The sequence below is a fragment of the Arachis stenosperma genome, chromosome 8 (genome assembly GCF_014773155.1).
Source record: "Arachis stenosperma cultivar V10309 chromosome 8, arast.V10309.gnm1.PFL2, whole genome shotgun sequence".
NCBI lineage: Eukaryota > Viridiplantae > Streptophyta > Magnoliopsida > Fabales > Fabaceae > Arachis > Arachis stenosperma.
In genome coordinates this window covers 28,222,145-28,237,392 of record NC_080384.1, presented here as the reverse complement: position 1 = coordinate 28,237,392, position 15,248 = coordinate 28,222,145, and the positions used below count along the sequence as shown (strand labels likewise).

The window sequence follows — 15,248 nt, the reverse complement described above, 5'->3', positions numbered from 1 at the left end:
TTGGATTTTCATCTAATATTTATCAACTGTTCTCTATTTATTACGAATCATAGTAAAACAATAAAATTTTACTCTAAAAGTTGTTAGACAATTTATGAATGAATATGTCACAGTAATTAACGATACATATAAACAATACTTTAAGTTTTACGTGATAAATTAATAGAAAGATTTTACGTGTGCACCATTTGTTATTGTAAAAAATTAAATTGATATTTTTATTTTTAGAGATTAATTAATTTAAAATCAAAATTTTTAGTAATCTAATAATCACTTTACTCTATATTTTAATATTTATTATTTTTGTATACTTCTAACATCACTGACAACACAAATTATAGAGAATTAATGATTATGCTATTTGTAATTAGTTCCTTCATGATTTGAGCATTTTCGAAATATATGTCATCATTATCATCATGTGATAAGATAGAATTAGAAATCATAATTCATATAAGGTTCTCGCCAACACAAATTATATAACATTTCCGGTTAACAATAAATGAATTCGACAAGTACCGAAACAAGAACATATTCTTGTTGCATACAGGGCGAAGCTACATACTGGGAAAGGGGGGCAACGGCCCCCCCTAATTTTAATTTTTTACATGTAAATTATATGTAAATTTTAGTTTAGCCCCCTCTCAAAATTTTATTTAATATTATTTTATGGTGTAAATAATTTTAGCCCCCTTCTAATATTTTTTCTAGCTCCGCCCCTGGTTGCATATATGTTGGGTTAAGAATAATGAAATGCAATTTTATGTGTTGATAGATGTATTGACGAAAATTGCAGAAAATGAAAGTTTGGCTTCATAATTGCTTCAATTATGTTATTTGATTGGAGTAAAAAAAACAATGAATAGACGTGTAGCATAGAGCATAAGAAGTTGATTGTTTTGTTTGTCGCATATTCTCTTCACAAAACCCGCATATCCATCACTCAAATATTAAGGAATAAATATAGGACCAGCAATTTTGGTATTTTTTGACTAATATTTAATTATTAAAATAAAAGTGAGTGATTTCGCACTATTATTAATGACCAATTGATAATTACAAAACACTAAAATTATTGATCTCTTAACATTTCTCTAAATATAAATCTTGTGAATTATTAAACCCACGTGTTTGTGGGGTTATATAAATATACATTACATAGAAATTCAAGAGTAAAAAGAAATTTAACAAGTCCTATAATTTTAAATAATCCAACAACAATGAATAAGAAAATTTTCAAATCATATTGGTCATACTTCTTATCACTAACAATAATAAAAGAGTTAAATTAAAAATTAAATGACTTATAAATAAAGAATCAGTAGTTTACATCAACAAAATATTTTACTTATTTTGTTTACTATATATAAAGACATATCAATAATAAGGATTTAAGTATGATAGTCTATTAGAGAGAAAGCATATTTACAAAAAAAAAATAAATTAAAAGAATAATCTAAGAATATATTTATTTACAAAAAAAAATAGTTTTTCTTCTTAAATATTACATAAATCAACCATTTTTAATAATTTTAGTACAAAGGTCATTTTTTAATAATTAATTCTTCCTATCGATTTTTTAGAATAATTTTTTCTTAATCAATCTTGATAGAGATCAAGTTTATTTTTTTTTTTAAATTATAGATGTAAATTTTATTCTATTTTTTTTTTGTTTCTCATAGTATCTCCCAACTCGACAGGTCAATGACTAATCTGTTGCGGATTGTAGCTCCATTAAGTGTTTGTCGTTCGCCAATGGATTAATGCATGCACAAGATTCAAACCTTCAACCCTTACTTAAGCGAATTAGTGAGTTCACTGCTAAATCAACCTAACTTGGTTAAATTTTACTCTAATTTATTGACCATATTATTTTCTGGTTTTGGTTGTTGCAATTAACTCTTTTTTTGGGTCAACTTTAGGTTTCAACTTTCAACAAACTTCAATTTTCTCTACGAAATCTCGAAGCAATATTTTTTTTACAAATGGGCCATGGCCCAAGCAAAGGATGCCTAAGCAGAAATTTTTTTCTTGATAAGGGCCTAAACAGAATTTAATAGCTCTTAATTGCACCACTCAAAAATATAAATAGTCCATAATCATGAACCCCGACCCAAAAAAGCTACTAAGCGAGCATGTTAAAAAAAAAAAGAAAAAAGAAAAGCACATTCACGATTACCATTCATGTCACCTAATACAAGAGAAATGCATTAGGCATGAACTATATAATATGCATGTACAAAAGGAAAGAAAAAACACCAAGCTGGTATGATTTTTAATGTTTCATGATATCACATGCATGGTGTTGCCTAAGTGAAGAACATAAATGCACATTTTGTGCTATTCACCTCTTTAATTTGCATGCGCAATTCAATTTGTTTCTTTGCAATAATGTGGAAGTGGCATGCTAAATCAATAATAAGTCCTTTGCTGCCTTTCTAAGCTAAGGTTACCCCACTTAGAGACTAAGCTAATTAAGCATAAACCTTCATAAATAATAAATTAACCTTCATATCATGGAAATGTTACATAAGATATTTTCATTATTTAACTAATAACACGTGCATGTCACTTTGGAGGAGAAACTGAGTTTGTAATTAATTAATACCAAATACCCCAATAATGTGATTTATGCCATGGGTTTTTATTGGTGATTTAATAAGGATGGATGACTTTATTTAATGATTTTAATTACCACTATACACTAATTACTCTAATTATATGCATTGGGGATAATACACTCAAATTATAACTGCATAAGTATTCTTTTTTGGGTCTAACAAATAATAATTGATGTAAATGATATTTATTATGCCCCCCATCTGCTCTCCAATAATACCAAGTATCAACTCAATTTGAAATATGCTTAGTTAGTTGTTAATTGGAATCTAAATAAAGTAGTTAGAGTTGTTATATCTATTACACTTGCACCATCAGAATAGAAAGAAAGACACTTAACAGAAAAATACTATTTACTTTCCTGTAAGATGTGAAATTTATGTTGTGTGAATTTCATACCCTATTTAATAAAAAAAATTCTAATTGTTTATTCTCTTATATATTAACTCAAAATATATTCATCTATCATTAGATATGATATAAATCATCATGAATCATACATGCTTTCAAAAATAGAAATACTTATATATTTACTTCATATACAAAATAAAAATAAGTACAAATAAGTGAATAACACATTTTATCTAAATAAAAAAAAAATTGAACCAACTTAATATCTCAATTTAGTATTAGCCAGATCAAAAGGCTAGACTGTTTAGTAATTGCAAAGGGTTCAATGAGGGGCTAAAATCAGAATCCACAATAATTGAGTCTTCCTCATGTAGTAGTACCTCATCACCATTATAAAAGCCACCTAAAACCATCCACAAGTTTTGATCATCATCCAAAAAATTCTTCACATTGCAATTAAATCCAAAAGTGGTTTAATTTTAGAGATGAAGAATCTCACAAGGCTTTCCTTCTTCCTCTTCATCACTATCCTTTGTGTCTCAGTTGTCACAGCAGAAGAAAGAGCACCCCATGGTCTTGTTTATGTGAAACCTGAAGCTTTTTCACCATCAGCATACAACTTCTTTCACCCCATCAATAACAATGCAAGGAAAAAGAAGCCTGAGACCAAAACACAAGAACCTTGTAGTGCATCATCATCCAAATGTTCACCAATGCCATTATCAGTTACAGCACAATCTGAAGAAGCAACACAAATTCATGAAAGTAAATCCTCATCATCATCCACAAAGGAGGATAATAATGTTAGCAAAAATATTGGAGCTGGTGGGATAGCAGGCATTTTATTTGGTATAGTTTTTGTGGTGCTTTTAGGTATGAGTGTGTACCATTTTAGGGTCACTCGCTCTAATAACCTAGGCAAACCCAATAATTTTCTTCAACCAGCTTTATCTGCATAATAATTGCCTACTAGAATTAATTTACTTTGATTAATTAGGATTGCATTAATGTATAATGTCTCTCCACTTTGATTTTGTTACTCTAATATTCCACTTTCTTGTTAATTTGTTTTTAATGGTGACGGTTATGTATCTAGTTTTGTGATAACAATGTTCTAGAAAAATTAAAATTGAAGTGTTACTTATCAAACAATAATACAGCACAAGAGCATTTTCTCAGTTTTAGAAGAAAAATAAAGAATTTTAGATTTAAAAAAATATTTTTTTTCTTAGTTTTATTTGTGAAAAATAAGACTACTTCTCAAGCCCAGACCAGTAATGTAAGGTATATATACATTAAGTGTTTTCATTTTCAAATACCTGGAAAAAAAAGTCTAGAGGTTCGGAACTAATGTTGAAATTTGGCCAACACTTAACCATCAAAAGAAAAATGATTAATCCTATATCATTAAATGTCATCTTACACCATTAAAAATATTGATGATGGCTAATTGATGGCTAAACATCACAAATTCTGCTGGTCCCCCTAGTACTGATGTTTTCATTTTCATATGATTCTTTAGGAGTGTATTGGTTTAGCTATTTTTTATTTTTGATAAAAATAAAAATGAAATATAAAAATATATTTAGTTAAATATTTTAATATTATTTTTTGTAGAAATATTTTTCTTAAAATAAAAATTTAAAAATAATCTTTTTTATAATTTTTTAGTTAAAAATGATAATTTTCAATTCAAAATATGGTATTTTCAGTAGTAAATTTTTTATTTAACGTATTCAATTATTCATTTCTCTTTTTATATCTCATCCACTAGAACTATGTCCAAAAATATAAAATCTTTTAACTATTTTTTTACTCTTTTTTTTTTCTAATTTTTTCAGTGGTTTTTCCAATTTTAGTAGCTCTCTTTCATTATTTTTTTCATTTTCTCTCTTCCATTTAAAGATAAAAAAATCTCTTTTAAGTTTTTTTTGTGGTTTGGTTAAAAATTTTTATATTTTTTAAAATTAGATTTTAATATGAGGTGAAGTTTGAGTTCTAAAACCAACACTTCTATCTCTTCTTTTAGTAATTACTGATTGGTCTTCTACTAGTTATCTAGTGGCAACTAGCTCAACTCTTCCCTTCTATTGTTTTTCCATTCCATGCCTCCATTCAAAAATTAAAAAAATTCTTTAAAAATTTCTTTTGTTGTGCTTGAAAATTTTTACTGTTTTGTTATTGTAAATTAAATTGGACTATTAAATAATGTAAAATTTGAGTTCTAATTCTTTTATGTTTTATTGAATTTTGGCCAGCATGTAACCAGCAGAGGAAGATGAGCCATTGGATGAAATTTCACACCAATCTTACACCATCAAATCATCATTGATGGCTAGTTGATGGCCAACAATCACAAAAATTGCTGGCCCCCTAGCATTGCTCTTTATTATATTCAGTGTTTTTTTTTTAATTTCAAGTCCTGTCTTGTTTTCTGTCTTAAATGTCTTTTAAGTTTTTGTTTTGGTATTTCTGTTAAATTTTTGTAAAGAATATCCAAAAAAATTCATTTGATAATAATTGACAGTAAATATAATTTATTTATATTTGTATTTCAATATAAAGATTTATTTGTGTTCTTATTCAATATAATTTTTGTACTCTCATTTTTAAAATCAAATTCAATCGTACTCCCATTGTTTATGCTTTATTTATTTTGTATTTATATTTTATATTTATTTTTTAATATTAATATAATTTATTTTTATATTAAAAAATATTAATTTTAAATATTTTTATTTTAAAATATTTTTTTATATTATTTTTTTAAATGCTATGATAATTTTTTTAATAAAAAAATAATTTATTTAATTAATCATCAATTAATAAAATATTAATAATAAAAATTAAAAGAATAAGTGTTCACTGTTCAGTACGCTGTTTCTCATCCTCAAGTTGTTTATTTACCTATACGAGTTTAGAGTTGAATTACAAAGTGCTGGATAAATCTCACTTGTTTTTGGAACAAAGGAACTGCAAGGCTTAGAGAATGTGTGACTTGAAGATTGCTTTCATTGCTCATCTTCCTTACAATCCTTTCTTATACATGATCAAGTAGGAAGATTTCTGACAGAAGAAAAAAAAAGAAAAAGATAATGTGTATGTATAGAAGTATGGAGAATGGAGAGTGGTTAATTATTCATTTATTTATAGGTGATTTTGCATAGATATTTTATGATCTATGATAATATTCGGCTGGACAAAAAGATTGTAACTATTTCTTTGTTGTCGTCTTTATAATTACATTCTATAATTACTGTTCGTCATAAAATTATATCACTTAAAATTATAATTTTTTAATATTCTTTAGTTATAATTTTTATTAAAAAAATTTAAATTTATATATTAAAATTTAGTATTCTTTTAGTAATAAAATTTTTAGTATTTTATTGTAGTAGTGTTCTTGTATTTAGTTTTATCTTTTTAATAGAATTAATAAAATATATTATAAAAAATAATAATAATAAACAAAATATATACTAATTCAAAAACACATAGTAAGATTATACAAAATTTAAAAAAATAAAATAAAATTTCATAAAAAATATATCAATAAAAATAATTAAAAATTCAATAATATAATAATGTACATAAAAAAACATATATAAAAAATTTAAATAAAAATTAATAAAAATCAAAATTTTAAAAAGAGTACTAAAAATTATAGTATAAAAAAAATGTTTGTAAAATATAACCATAAAAAAAAGTTACAATAATTTTAATGATTATTTTTGGTACTTCTTATTGGTTATTACAAATAAGATTGAATGATAAAATTAATAAAAAAAAATTTCTTTTTAATTACTTCAGTCTAACAATTGAACGTATAAGTTAGAATTTGTTATTCTTGATGAACCCGAATTAAAATACCAAACAAAAAGTTGTAAGCGTTTAATGAGATTGAACATTGTTTCTTTCTGTGTTTAAAAACATAACATTTGAATAATTGTTTCTGATCAGTTGAAGGATCTCGTGATTGTATTCATTGATTAGAATTAAAGTCATGATAAATAATAAAATAATAATTTATAAAATAAATAATAAATTTTAAAATTAAATGATATATAAAAAATTAATTAATAAATAAAAATTATTTAAAATTTATTAAATTTTTTTATAAAATATATTTTATTATTAGAATCATTTAATAGTCCAAATATCAGTAAATTATCCAATCCTTTTCCTAGTTTATTTTAGGGAAAAAAATGCTATTGCTAATTCTTAATTTAGACCGTCAAAACAAGTTTATCTTTATGTCTAATAATTCAGTAGTTTTTTGCATTTATTTTAATAGTATTATAAAATACACAAATAATTACAATAATATTAGATAAAATAATAACTTATGTTCAGTCTTTAAGATGTTTATTTTTGAATTGATTCAAGTTAAGATTTTTATTTTTTTTATCAAAGATAGGAGATTCAAACCCACAACTTTTTAGATGAGTATGAAGAGATTATGTTATTTGACTAATTCAAGCTAAGATAATTATTTAATGTAATTTTATTTTAATATTTATATTTTAATCTTATATTCTTGTACTTTTAGAATGTATGTATCAAAATATTTGGCTGCATTTTAAAAGGAGATTGACACTGAAAAACTGAAACTAAATTTAAATTTTTATATTATATTTAATGTAAAATATATTGAATTGGATTATAATTTAATATTATATTTAGTTATAAATATAGAAATTGAAGAAGTAAATTTAAATTTTAAAAAGCAATCATTATATATACTATCCAAACTTCAATATAAAATAAGAGAATGATTCAATAATATTATAAATAGTCTTTTTATATTATCAGTAATTTTCCAAACTATTAATTTTTTATTTTCAGAAGCCAAATGAATGATTAGATATGACACGTCCACCAAAAATTAGTGTAATCGAGTAAGGTTATAGAACTTCCACCAAAAACAGGAAAAGAAAACAAGTCATCAAAAACTTCAACTAAAGATCAAAATATACAAAAACATTAAAAAAAAAAAGTAGAACGACAACAATTAAGGACAGAAAAACTATCATTGCCATAACAATTTCAGCAAAACTTATATACATAAGTTTAAAATAAAACTAATATACATAGGAGAAATATTAGTCAAGTAACATTAAATAAATAAATGATCTGAAGCTTAAATTTAATTTTTTTTATCAAGGTAAATTATCAAACACTTTATCTGCATGCAACATAATCATAACAAGTATATAAAAAATCAAGCAAAATAGAAAAAGAATTAATCAGATTAGTAGTCTGTTGTAAAAAATTAATGTAATATGATATAGAAAGAATGAAAAAAACTCAAATCTTAATAAGAGATTCTAGAAGAATTTGTAGAGTGTAAACATGAATTTAAAGAAGAGAAGGAGATAAATCTTCTATTTAGAGTAATGGTAGCACTGACGTGAGCTCTAATGGCGATAACATTGGTGAAATCTCTACTGATTTGAAAAAAAAAATACAAAAAATCTATGCTAGAAAAAAATGATAATAAAAGTAAGAGCTAAAGTTAAAATGATAGGAATAATTTAATCTTTTTTATTTTATTATTTATATTCTATTTTCATTAGAATTAAAAAAAAAACAAAATAAATGTGAGAATTAAATTAATAGTATTTTTATTATAGAGAATAAAAGTTGTTTGAGAATATTTTTTTAACTTTAAACTAAACATCGGAATATGATATTCTAAAATAAATTTTCTCAGTTTTTTTCTTCAATTTGATAAAGAATTATCTTTCACTTTATAATTTTTAAGCGAGACTAAAAAAAAATATGTGAAAAAAATATTGAATAATAAAAAATTACACTTTACTAAATAACTAAAAAAAATCCACTCTTTAGTATTTTCATCGTAAGATTTTTAAAAATACTTTATAATTTCTCTAAGAAAAAGTATGAGAAGACAATAGAGGTATTATACAATACATATAATGGGGTTAATTTAAAATTTAAAATATTTGATAGGCAATTAATTAATTTTAAATTATAGGCAACTAATTAATTTTGAATAGTTTTCAATTTGAAATTTAAATCAAATATTAGGATTACCGTCGGTTTTGGAAACAAATAAACTACCTCCCTCTCTCACTTCTCTCTCTCAGTACAGTTTGTCAGCGTTCCATACCTTTCTCATGGAGTCTCGTTGGTACACTAACGCCACGGTCACCAGCCGCCATTGAAAATTGCGCCGACACTGTTTCGACTGACGCAGTTGTCGCACAGGCCACCGCCAAGGGAGGACACACATATTGTGTGGGTCAAACTAACGGCACCGCATCAACCCGAACGTCTAGCGCTTCCGTCGTAGCCGGTATGTGCCTTCTTCCCTACACTGTCCTCACATCCTCCGATATGCCTTCGCTTTCTCCCATTCCTTTAAGTCTCTTCTCACCGATAATACTGCTGTTGCGAAACATAGGGCTCAAATCATGAAAGAAACATGGTTAGCTTCTTTCATGATTTGAGCCCTATGCTTCGCAACAATGCCATTTGTCATGATAGTCCTTCAAAATTATGTTTCACCACAATAATAGTTTCTTCTGTCTATTCATCTTCTTCTTCTATTTTAATGGTCAATTTAAGATGGTCATTTTAGTAGGTATGCGAGTAGTTATTTTATTTTTATGTAGATGATTATTTTGATTGGATTGAGTTTAGTTATATATAATTAAAATATGTTAGATGTTCAATTCATTAGATATGCGGATGATTATTTTTATCCTTAAGTGGATGGTTATTTTTATTAAGGGTGAGTGGCGTGTGGCAAGCCAAGTAGCGACGGTGAAATGGGATGATTATTGATGAATGCGGGGTGGCCACCGGTTGAAAAAGAATAAAGTATTGGAGGATTTCAGATGGTTATTTATTTGAAATAACTAACGGGATTTGTTTAAAAATTTGAAATTTGAAATTGGAGAATTTGAAATTTGAAATTTGATGTGAAATAACTGAATAAGAGTTTTTAAATTTATTATTTCGTGGATAATTCTCATTTTTCACTCATATTGGGCTAAATAAGCAGCCCATTGTACACATTGTACAAATACCCCATTAGTTCCATAACAAGACTCTTTTTCCAAACATCTACCTTTAGGCCCGTCTATTTTCCTTTTCCCTTTTCATGGTACTCTTCTTACGTCAAGGAAAAAAAAAGAGTTTGAAAAAAGAAGCTCCGGACAGCGGTGGCCTAGCACGGATGACATATCTGGTGGCCTAGCATGGATGACATATCTATATTTTTTTGGTTTGCACTAGGGTATCCATCAGGCCGGAAGCCCAATGACTAATCCCTCGAGTACTGCAGAGGCACACAAAGTGGGTGACCCTCCCAAGCAAGCAAGCTCCATTCCCATTCTCCAGTGAGTATCGAACCCAAGAGAGATGGTTAAGAGACACAGACCCTCATCTATCTGTGCCAACTTGCGTTGGTGATGATATATCTATATGTCTATTGTAAGTTGTATTTTGGATCAAATTTCAGTTGAGATTGAATGTTGTTTAAAAAATCCATAATATTCATGTAACATGTGTAAGTGTGTTGTGTAGGTGTGTAAAGCATAGGGCTAATGTCTAAAAATAGGAGCTATCTAATCCATTTAACAAAAAAAAAAAGAAAAAAAAGAAGCTATGTGAATCCAATTAAAAAAAAAAAGTCTCTCCAAAAGACTTGTAAAAAAAGTGTGTTGAATTAATATTTAGAACGTGAGTAGTTGTAAGGCCAGAAAATAAGTTGTTATTTATCTTTGACTCAATTATTTTTACAGCATAATGTATAGGCCCATTAAATAATTAAAAATTAATAGTTTCTTACTTTTCTACACTCAACTTTACTTTAGAATTTTTATTTTTATATTTAAATAAATAACATGTTAAATGCCTGTTAAATTAAAAAGGGGATAAGTATTGTTTTGGTCCTTAATATTGAGGGTCAGAATCGAAACCGTCTCCAACAAAATTTTTTATTTAAAATCATTCTTAACAATTTTTTTCGTATTAAAATCATCCTTTTAATTTTTTTGTACAAAAATACCCTCAACTACCATCAGCACATTTACCTCCACCACCACCACCACCACCAGCACCTTTACCTCCACCACCAAGAAAAACAACATCAATAAAATCAACAAATCCAGGTATCAGAAATTCAACAAATCAACTCAAATTCAATAAATTCAACAACCAAATCAACACATAACAACAATAAAATCAAAAAACAACAAATCAAAATCAGAAGTAGAAGCAGTTATAGAAGCAGAAGCAGATGCAGTCACAAAAACAGAAACAAAAACTCAAAAAGAAGCAGATGCAGAAGAAGAAGCAGATGTAGAAGCCGAAGCAGAAGAAGCAGATTAAGAAGAAGAAGCAGATGCAGAATCACCGGCGCTTGCTCACCCATCACCAGCGGCGGCGACAGAGCGTGCGAGGACCGGCGACGCACTCCACCCTCAGATCCCTCTCTCTCCTCGGCCACCCATCACCAACGGCGGCGACGGAGCATGCGAGGATCGGCGACGCACACCACCCTCGGATCCCTCTCTCTCCTCGGCCACCCATCACCCGCGGACCGGCGACGGAGCGTGCGCGGACCAGTTCAGCCTCAGATCCCTCTGTCTCCTTCGCGCGTCGCCCTCCTTGCGTCGGGCTCTTCTTCCCGACGACGCACTCCATGGCAGCAGAAGCATGCATGAACGGTCCTCCCCTCCACCGGCGCTCCCTCTCTCTTTCCCCCCTTCTCTTCTCCCCCGTTGCAGCTCCTCTCCTTTCTTCTTTCTTTCGACAACGGCGATGGCAGCTCCAAGCTTCGCCGGCGACGTCCCCCCCCCTTTCCCTTCCTCTTCCCCTTCCCCCTCTTCCTTTCTCCTTTTCCTCCCCTCAATTTTTTATTAAATTAAGGGAATTTTATTAAAAAGGACGATTTAAATACGAAAAAAAACGTTAAGGATGATTTTAAATAAAAAATTACGTTGGGGACGATTTTGATTCTGACCCTCAACGTTAGGGACCAAAACAATACTTATCCATAATTTATCAACTTTATTTTGGGTGAGTGACTGAGTGATAGATTAGGGACCGGATGTTGTAACATCATAGATAATATCAAGGCTTAGTTTGGTAAAGCTTTAATTTTTCAAAAGTAGCTTATAAAAATTAACTTTTAAAAGATAATTTTTTAAAAGTTGTAGCATTTATATTTGGTAAATCAAATCAAAAATAGCTTTTAATAAACACAAACAACATCAATTACGTTTGGTAAAATAACTTTTAAAATTTAAAAATACTATAATAGACATAAATGTAAGTATTAAATTTGAAAATTAGTTAATATATGAGGTTATATTAGACTTTTAAATTTTAAAAAGTACAAGCCAACTTTAAAAAATTCTATCTTAAGTACTTTAAAAAGTATTCAATTCTTTTAAGGTGAATTCTATGATGTAGAAAGAAAGATTCTTCTACATGTGTATGTTTATGTTGTCAAAAGGATAGTGTGACAAGTATTTAGAAAGAGAGTAATTGAAGAGACTAAATTTGACATGTTGCAAATAAAATATAGTGTATTTTGTCTTATGTAACATGTAAATAATGTATTAATTAAATAGGCTAATTATATTTATGTTAATTAATTATTAAAGATAATATTAGACCTTGTATGATTTTTTTTTATTTTTGGACTTTTTAAATGTACGCTCTCTTTCCAAAAATATTAACTTTACACACAAAAATTTATTAATATTTATTTATTTTATTATATTCCTTTTTTTTCGATGACTTAGATATATTCAGTTTCACAAATATAAAAATATATTTACATATTTTAACCAACAAAAAATATATAACTTTATGTATTTACATATATTTAAATTAACGGTAATATTTATATATATTTAATTTAAATATTATATCAATATATCTGTCAATATTATTCTGGGTACATATAGATATTTATAAAAAAATATTATTTAAACACCACATATTCTTGACATCTTATAAAAATAGTTTGTTATTAATTATTTTTATATTTAAATTTTTTAATTAATAAAAAAAATTATATTTAATTATTTAAAAAATATTGATAGCAAAATAGCATTTGTAATATTGCCATTTTTATGGTGCAGAAAGAGAGGATATATATTTTGAGAGAATTGATTTTTTTTTTAAATGAAAATTGTAATAAGAAATTTTACTTTTTGTTATAAAGAGAAATTAAAAATAAATTTAATTTTAATGTAGTGTTAGTATAAAATAATTTTATATTTACATCTAATGACGTAACACTATATTAACAAAAATAATTACTTTTTATAGACGGTGTGAATTGTAATCCAAAAGACCAAATATAATTACACGACTGTATAAAATATATTTTACACGGTCAATACATCAAAATTAAACTCACTAAAAATATATGCACCCAAAATTTGTATAACACCAGACATATAGAAAAATATGGTAGACACCAAGAAAAATATAAGAAAACATAGTTATTTTTTGGTATTATATAGACGATATCTTGTTATTTTGTTTGCATTAAAATATCTATTTACAGTTATTTATAAAAAATAATTAAAAAAAATTTCAAATACTAAAAAAAGAAAAATCTTTTAATAATTAATATTTCAAAAAAAAAATTGCCTAAAAAATTAAATATTTCAAGTTATTATTGGAATATTTTAGATGCAACCTATTATTTATAATTAAATTATTAATTTTTTACAATGAATAAACTATGTTATTGAGTGAATATTTAATATTTATTATTTTATTAAACAAAAAAAGTATATTTGAACAAATTTAACAAAATTATATGATTAGTTTCTCTTTAAAGGCATATAAGTGTGTTGAAGAAAGATGATAATTTTTCTAATATATATTATACATTCATTAATTTAATTTAAAATAAATATTAATAAATTTTTGTGTGTAAAAATTAATTTTTCAGATGATATTTATTATATAAATAAAAATAATTAATTGAATTCTCTTTTTCAAGTAACATGAGTTGGAAGAAAAATTATTAACTTAGATAAAAAATTAATAAAAAAGAAAAATTCAATTAATTATTTTTGTAAAACTGAATATATCTAAATCATCAAAAAAAAAAAGTATATTAAATAAATAAATATTAATAAATTTTTGTGTGTAAAGTTAATATTTTTGGAGAGAGAGAATACATTCAAAAAATCTAAAAATAAAAAAATCATACAAAGTCTAATATTATCTTTAATAATTAATTAACATAAATATAATTAGCCTATTTAATTAATACATCATTTAGTCACAAAAAAAAATCAATACATCATTTTCATATTACATAAGACAAAATACACTATATTTTACTTATAACATGTCAAATCTTGTTTCTTCAATTACTCTCTTTCTAAACACTTGTCACACTACCCTTTTGACAATACAAATATACATATGTAGAAGAATCTTTTTTTCTACATCATAGAATTCATCCCTTTTTTATTTACGAAACACAAAATAAAAAATTTAAACTTTTAAAAAATACAAGTACAATTTCAAAAAATTTTACCAAACCAACCCAAATAACCAAAAAGTAAGAAGTAAAATAGTTGATTAAGCACAAATATACTCTATACAGACAAAGTAAAGACATTATTACCAAAAATAGGAAAGAGAAAACGGTAGAAGGCACATACACATCACCATCACAAAATACAAATAAATGATCAATCTTACTAGATAATTAACAGGATTTAACTAATAATAAATCAATAAATATTTTTAAATTATACTCCATATTAATTAATTATTATTAATTAATAATTATTTAAAATTTATTTTTTTAAAATATAAAATTAATAATTATTAATTACATTTATTTAACTAGGTAAAAATTATTTACCTATATATTTCCATAAATGTTATGGCATGTGAGAGTCCGGCTAGAATGGCCTATCATTGAGCAATTCTTCTGTTATTCTCATGTGACTAATTTTTTTTTTCTCATATGCTAGACTGAAACATTTCACTACTCTTATTGGTCCCCACAAAGCAACCCTTAAGTCAGCATCATGCTACTTTTTTTTCCTATTAGGACCAAGGATGTTTCTCTTATGTCCATTTCATTTTTCACCTCTCAACCACTTTCCCATACAGTTACAGTGAGAGATCATTTTAGCAACTAACTTTTCATCTGTCTTAATTTCCATTTTGTTAACTAGACTAGCACATACACCATCACTCTTAAAATTAATAATAATAATAATAATAATAATAATAACAACCCTTTAAAACTTATTTGA

At 26.4% G+C, this 15,248-nt stretch overlaps 1 protein-coding gene across 1 annotated transcript; it reads left to right on the top strand.

Annotated features, from left to right (window-relative positions):
* Positions 1-3,449: 3,449 nt before the first annotated feature.
* Positions 3,450-5,310, top strand: LOC130943432 (uncharacterized). Its single transcript, XM_057871308.1, has 2 exons — positions 3,450-3,843; positions 5,229-5,310. The coding sequence occupies exons 1-2, from the start codon at positions 3,456-3,458 to the stop codon at positions 5,300-5,302; spliced, it is 462 nt and encodes a 153-aa protein (XP_057727291.1). The 5' UTR covers positions 3,450-3,455; the 3' UTR covers positions 5,303-5,310.
* Positions 5,311-15,248: the final 9,938 nt, after the last annotated feature.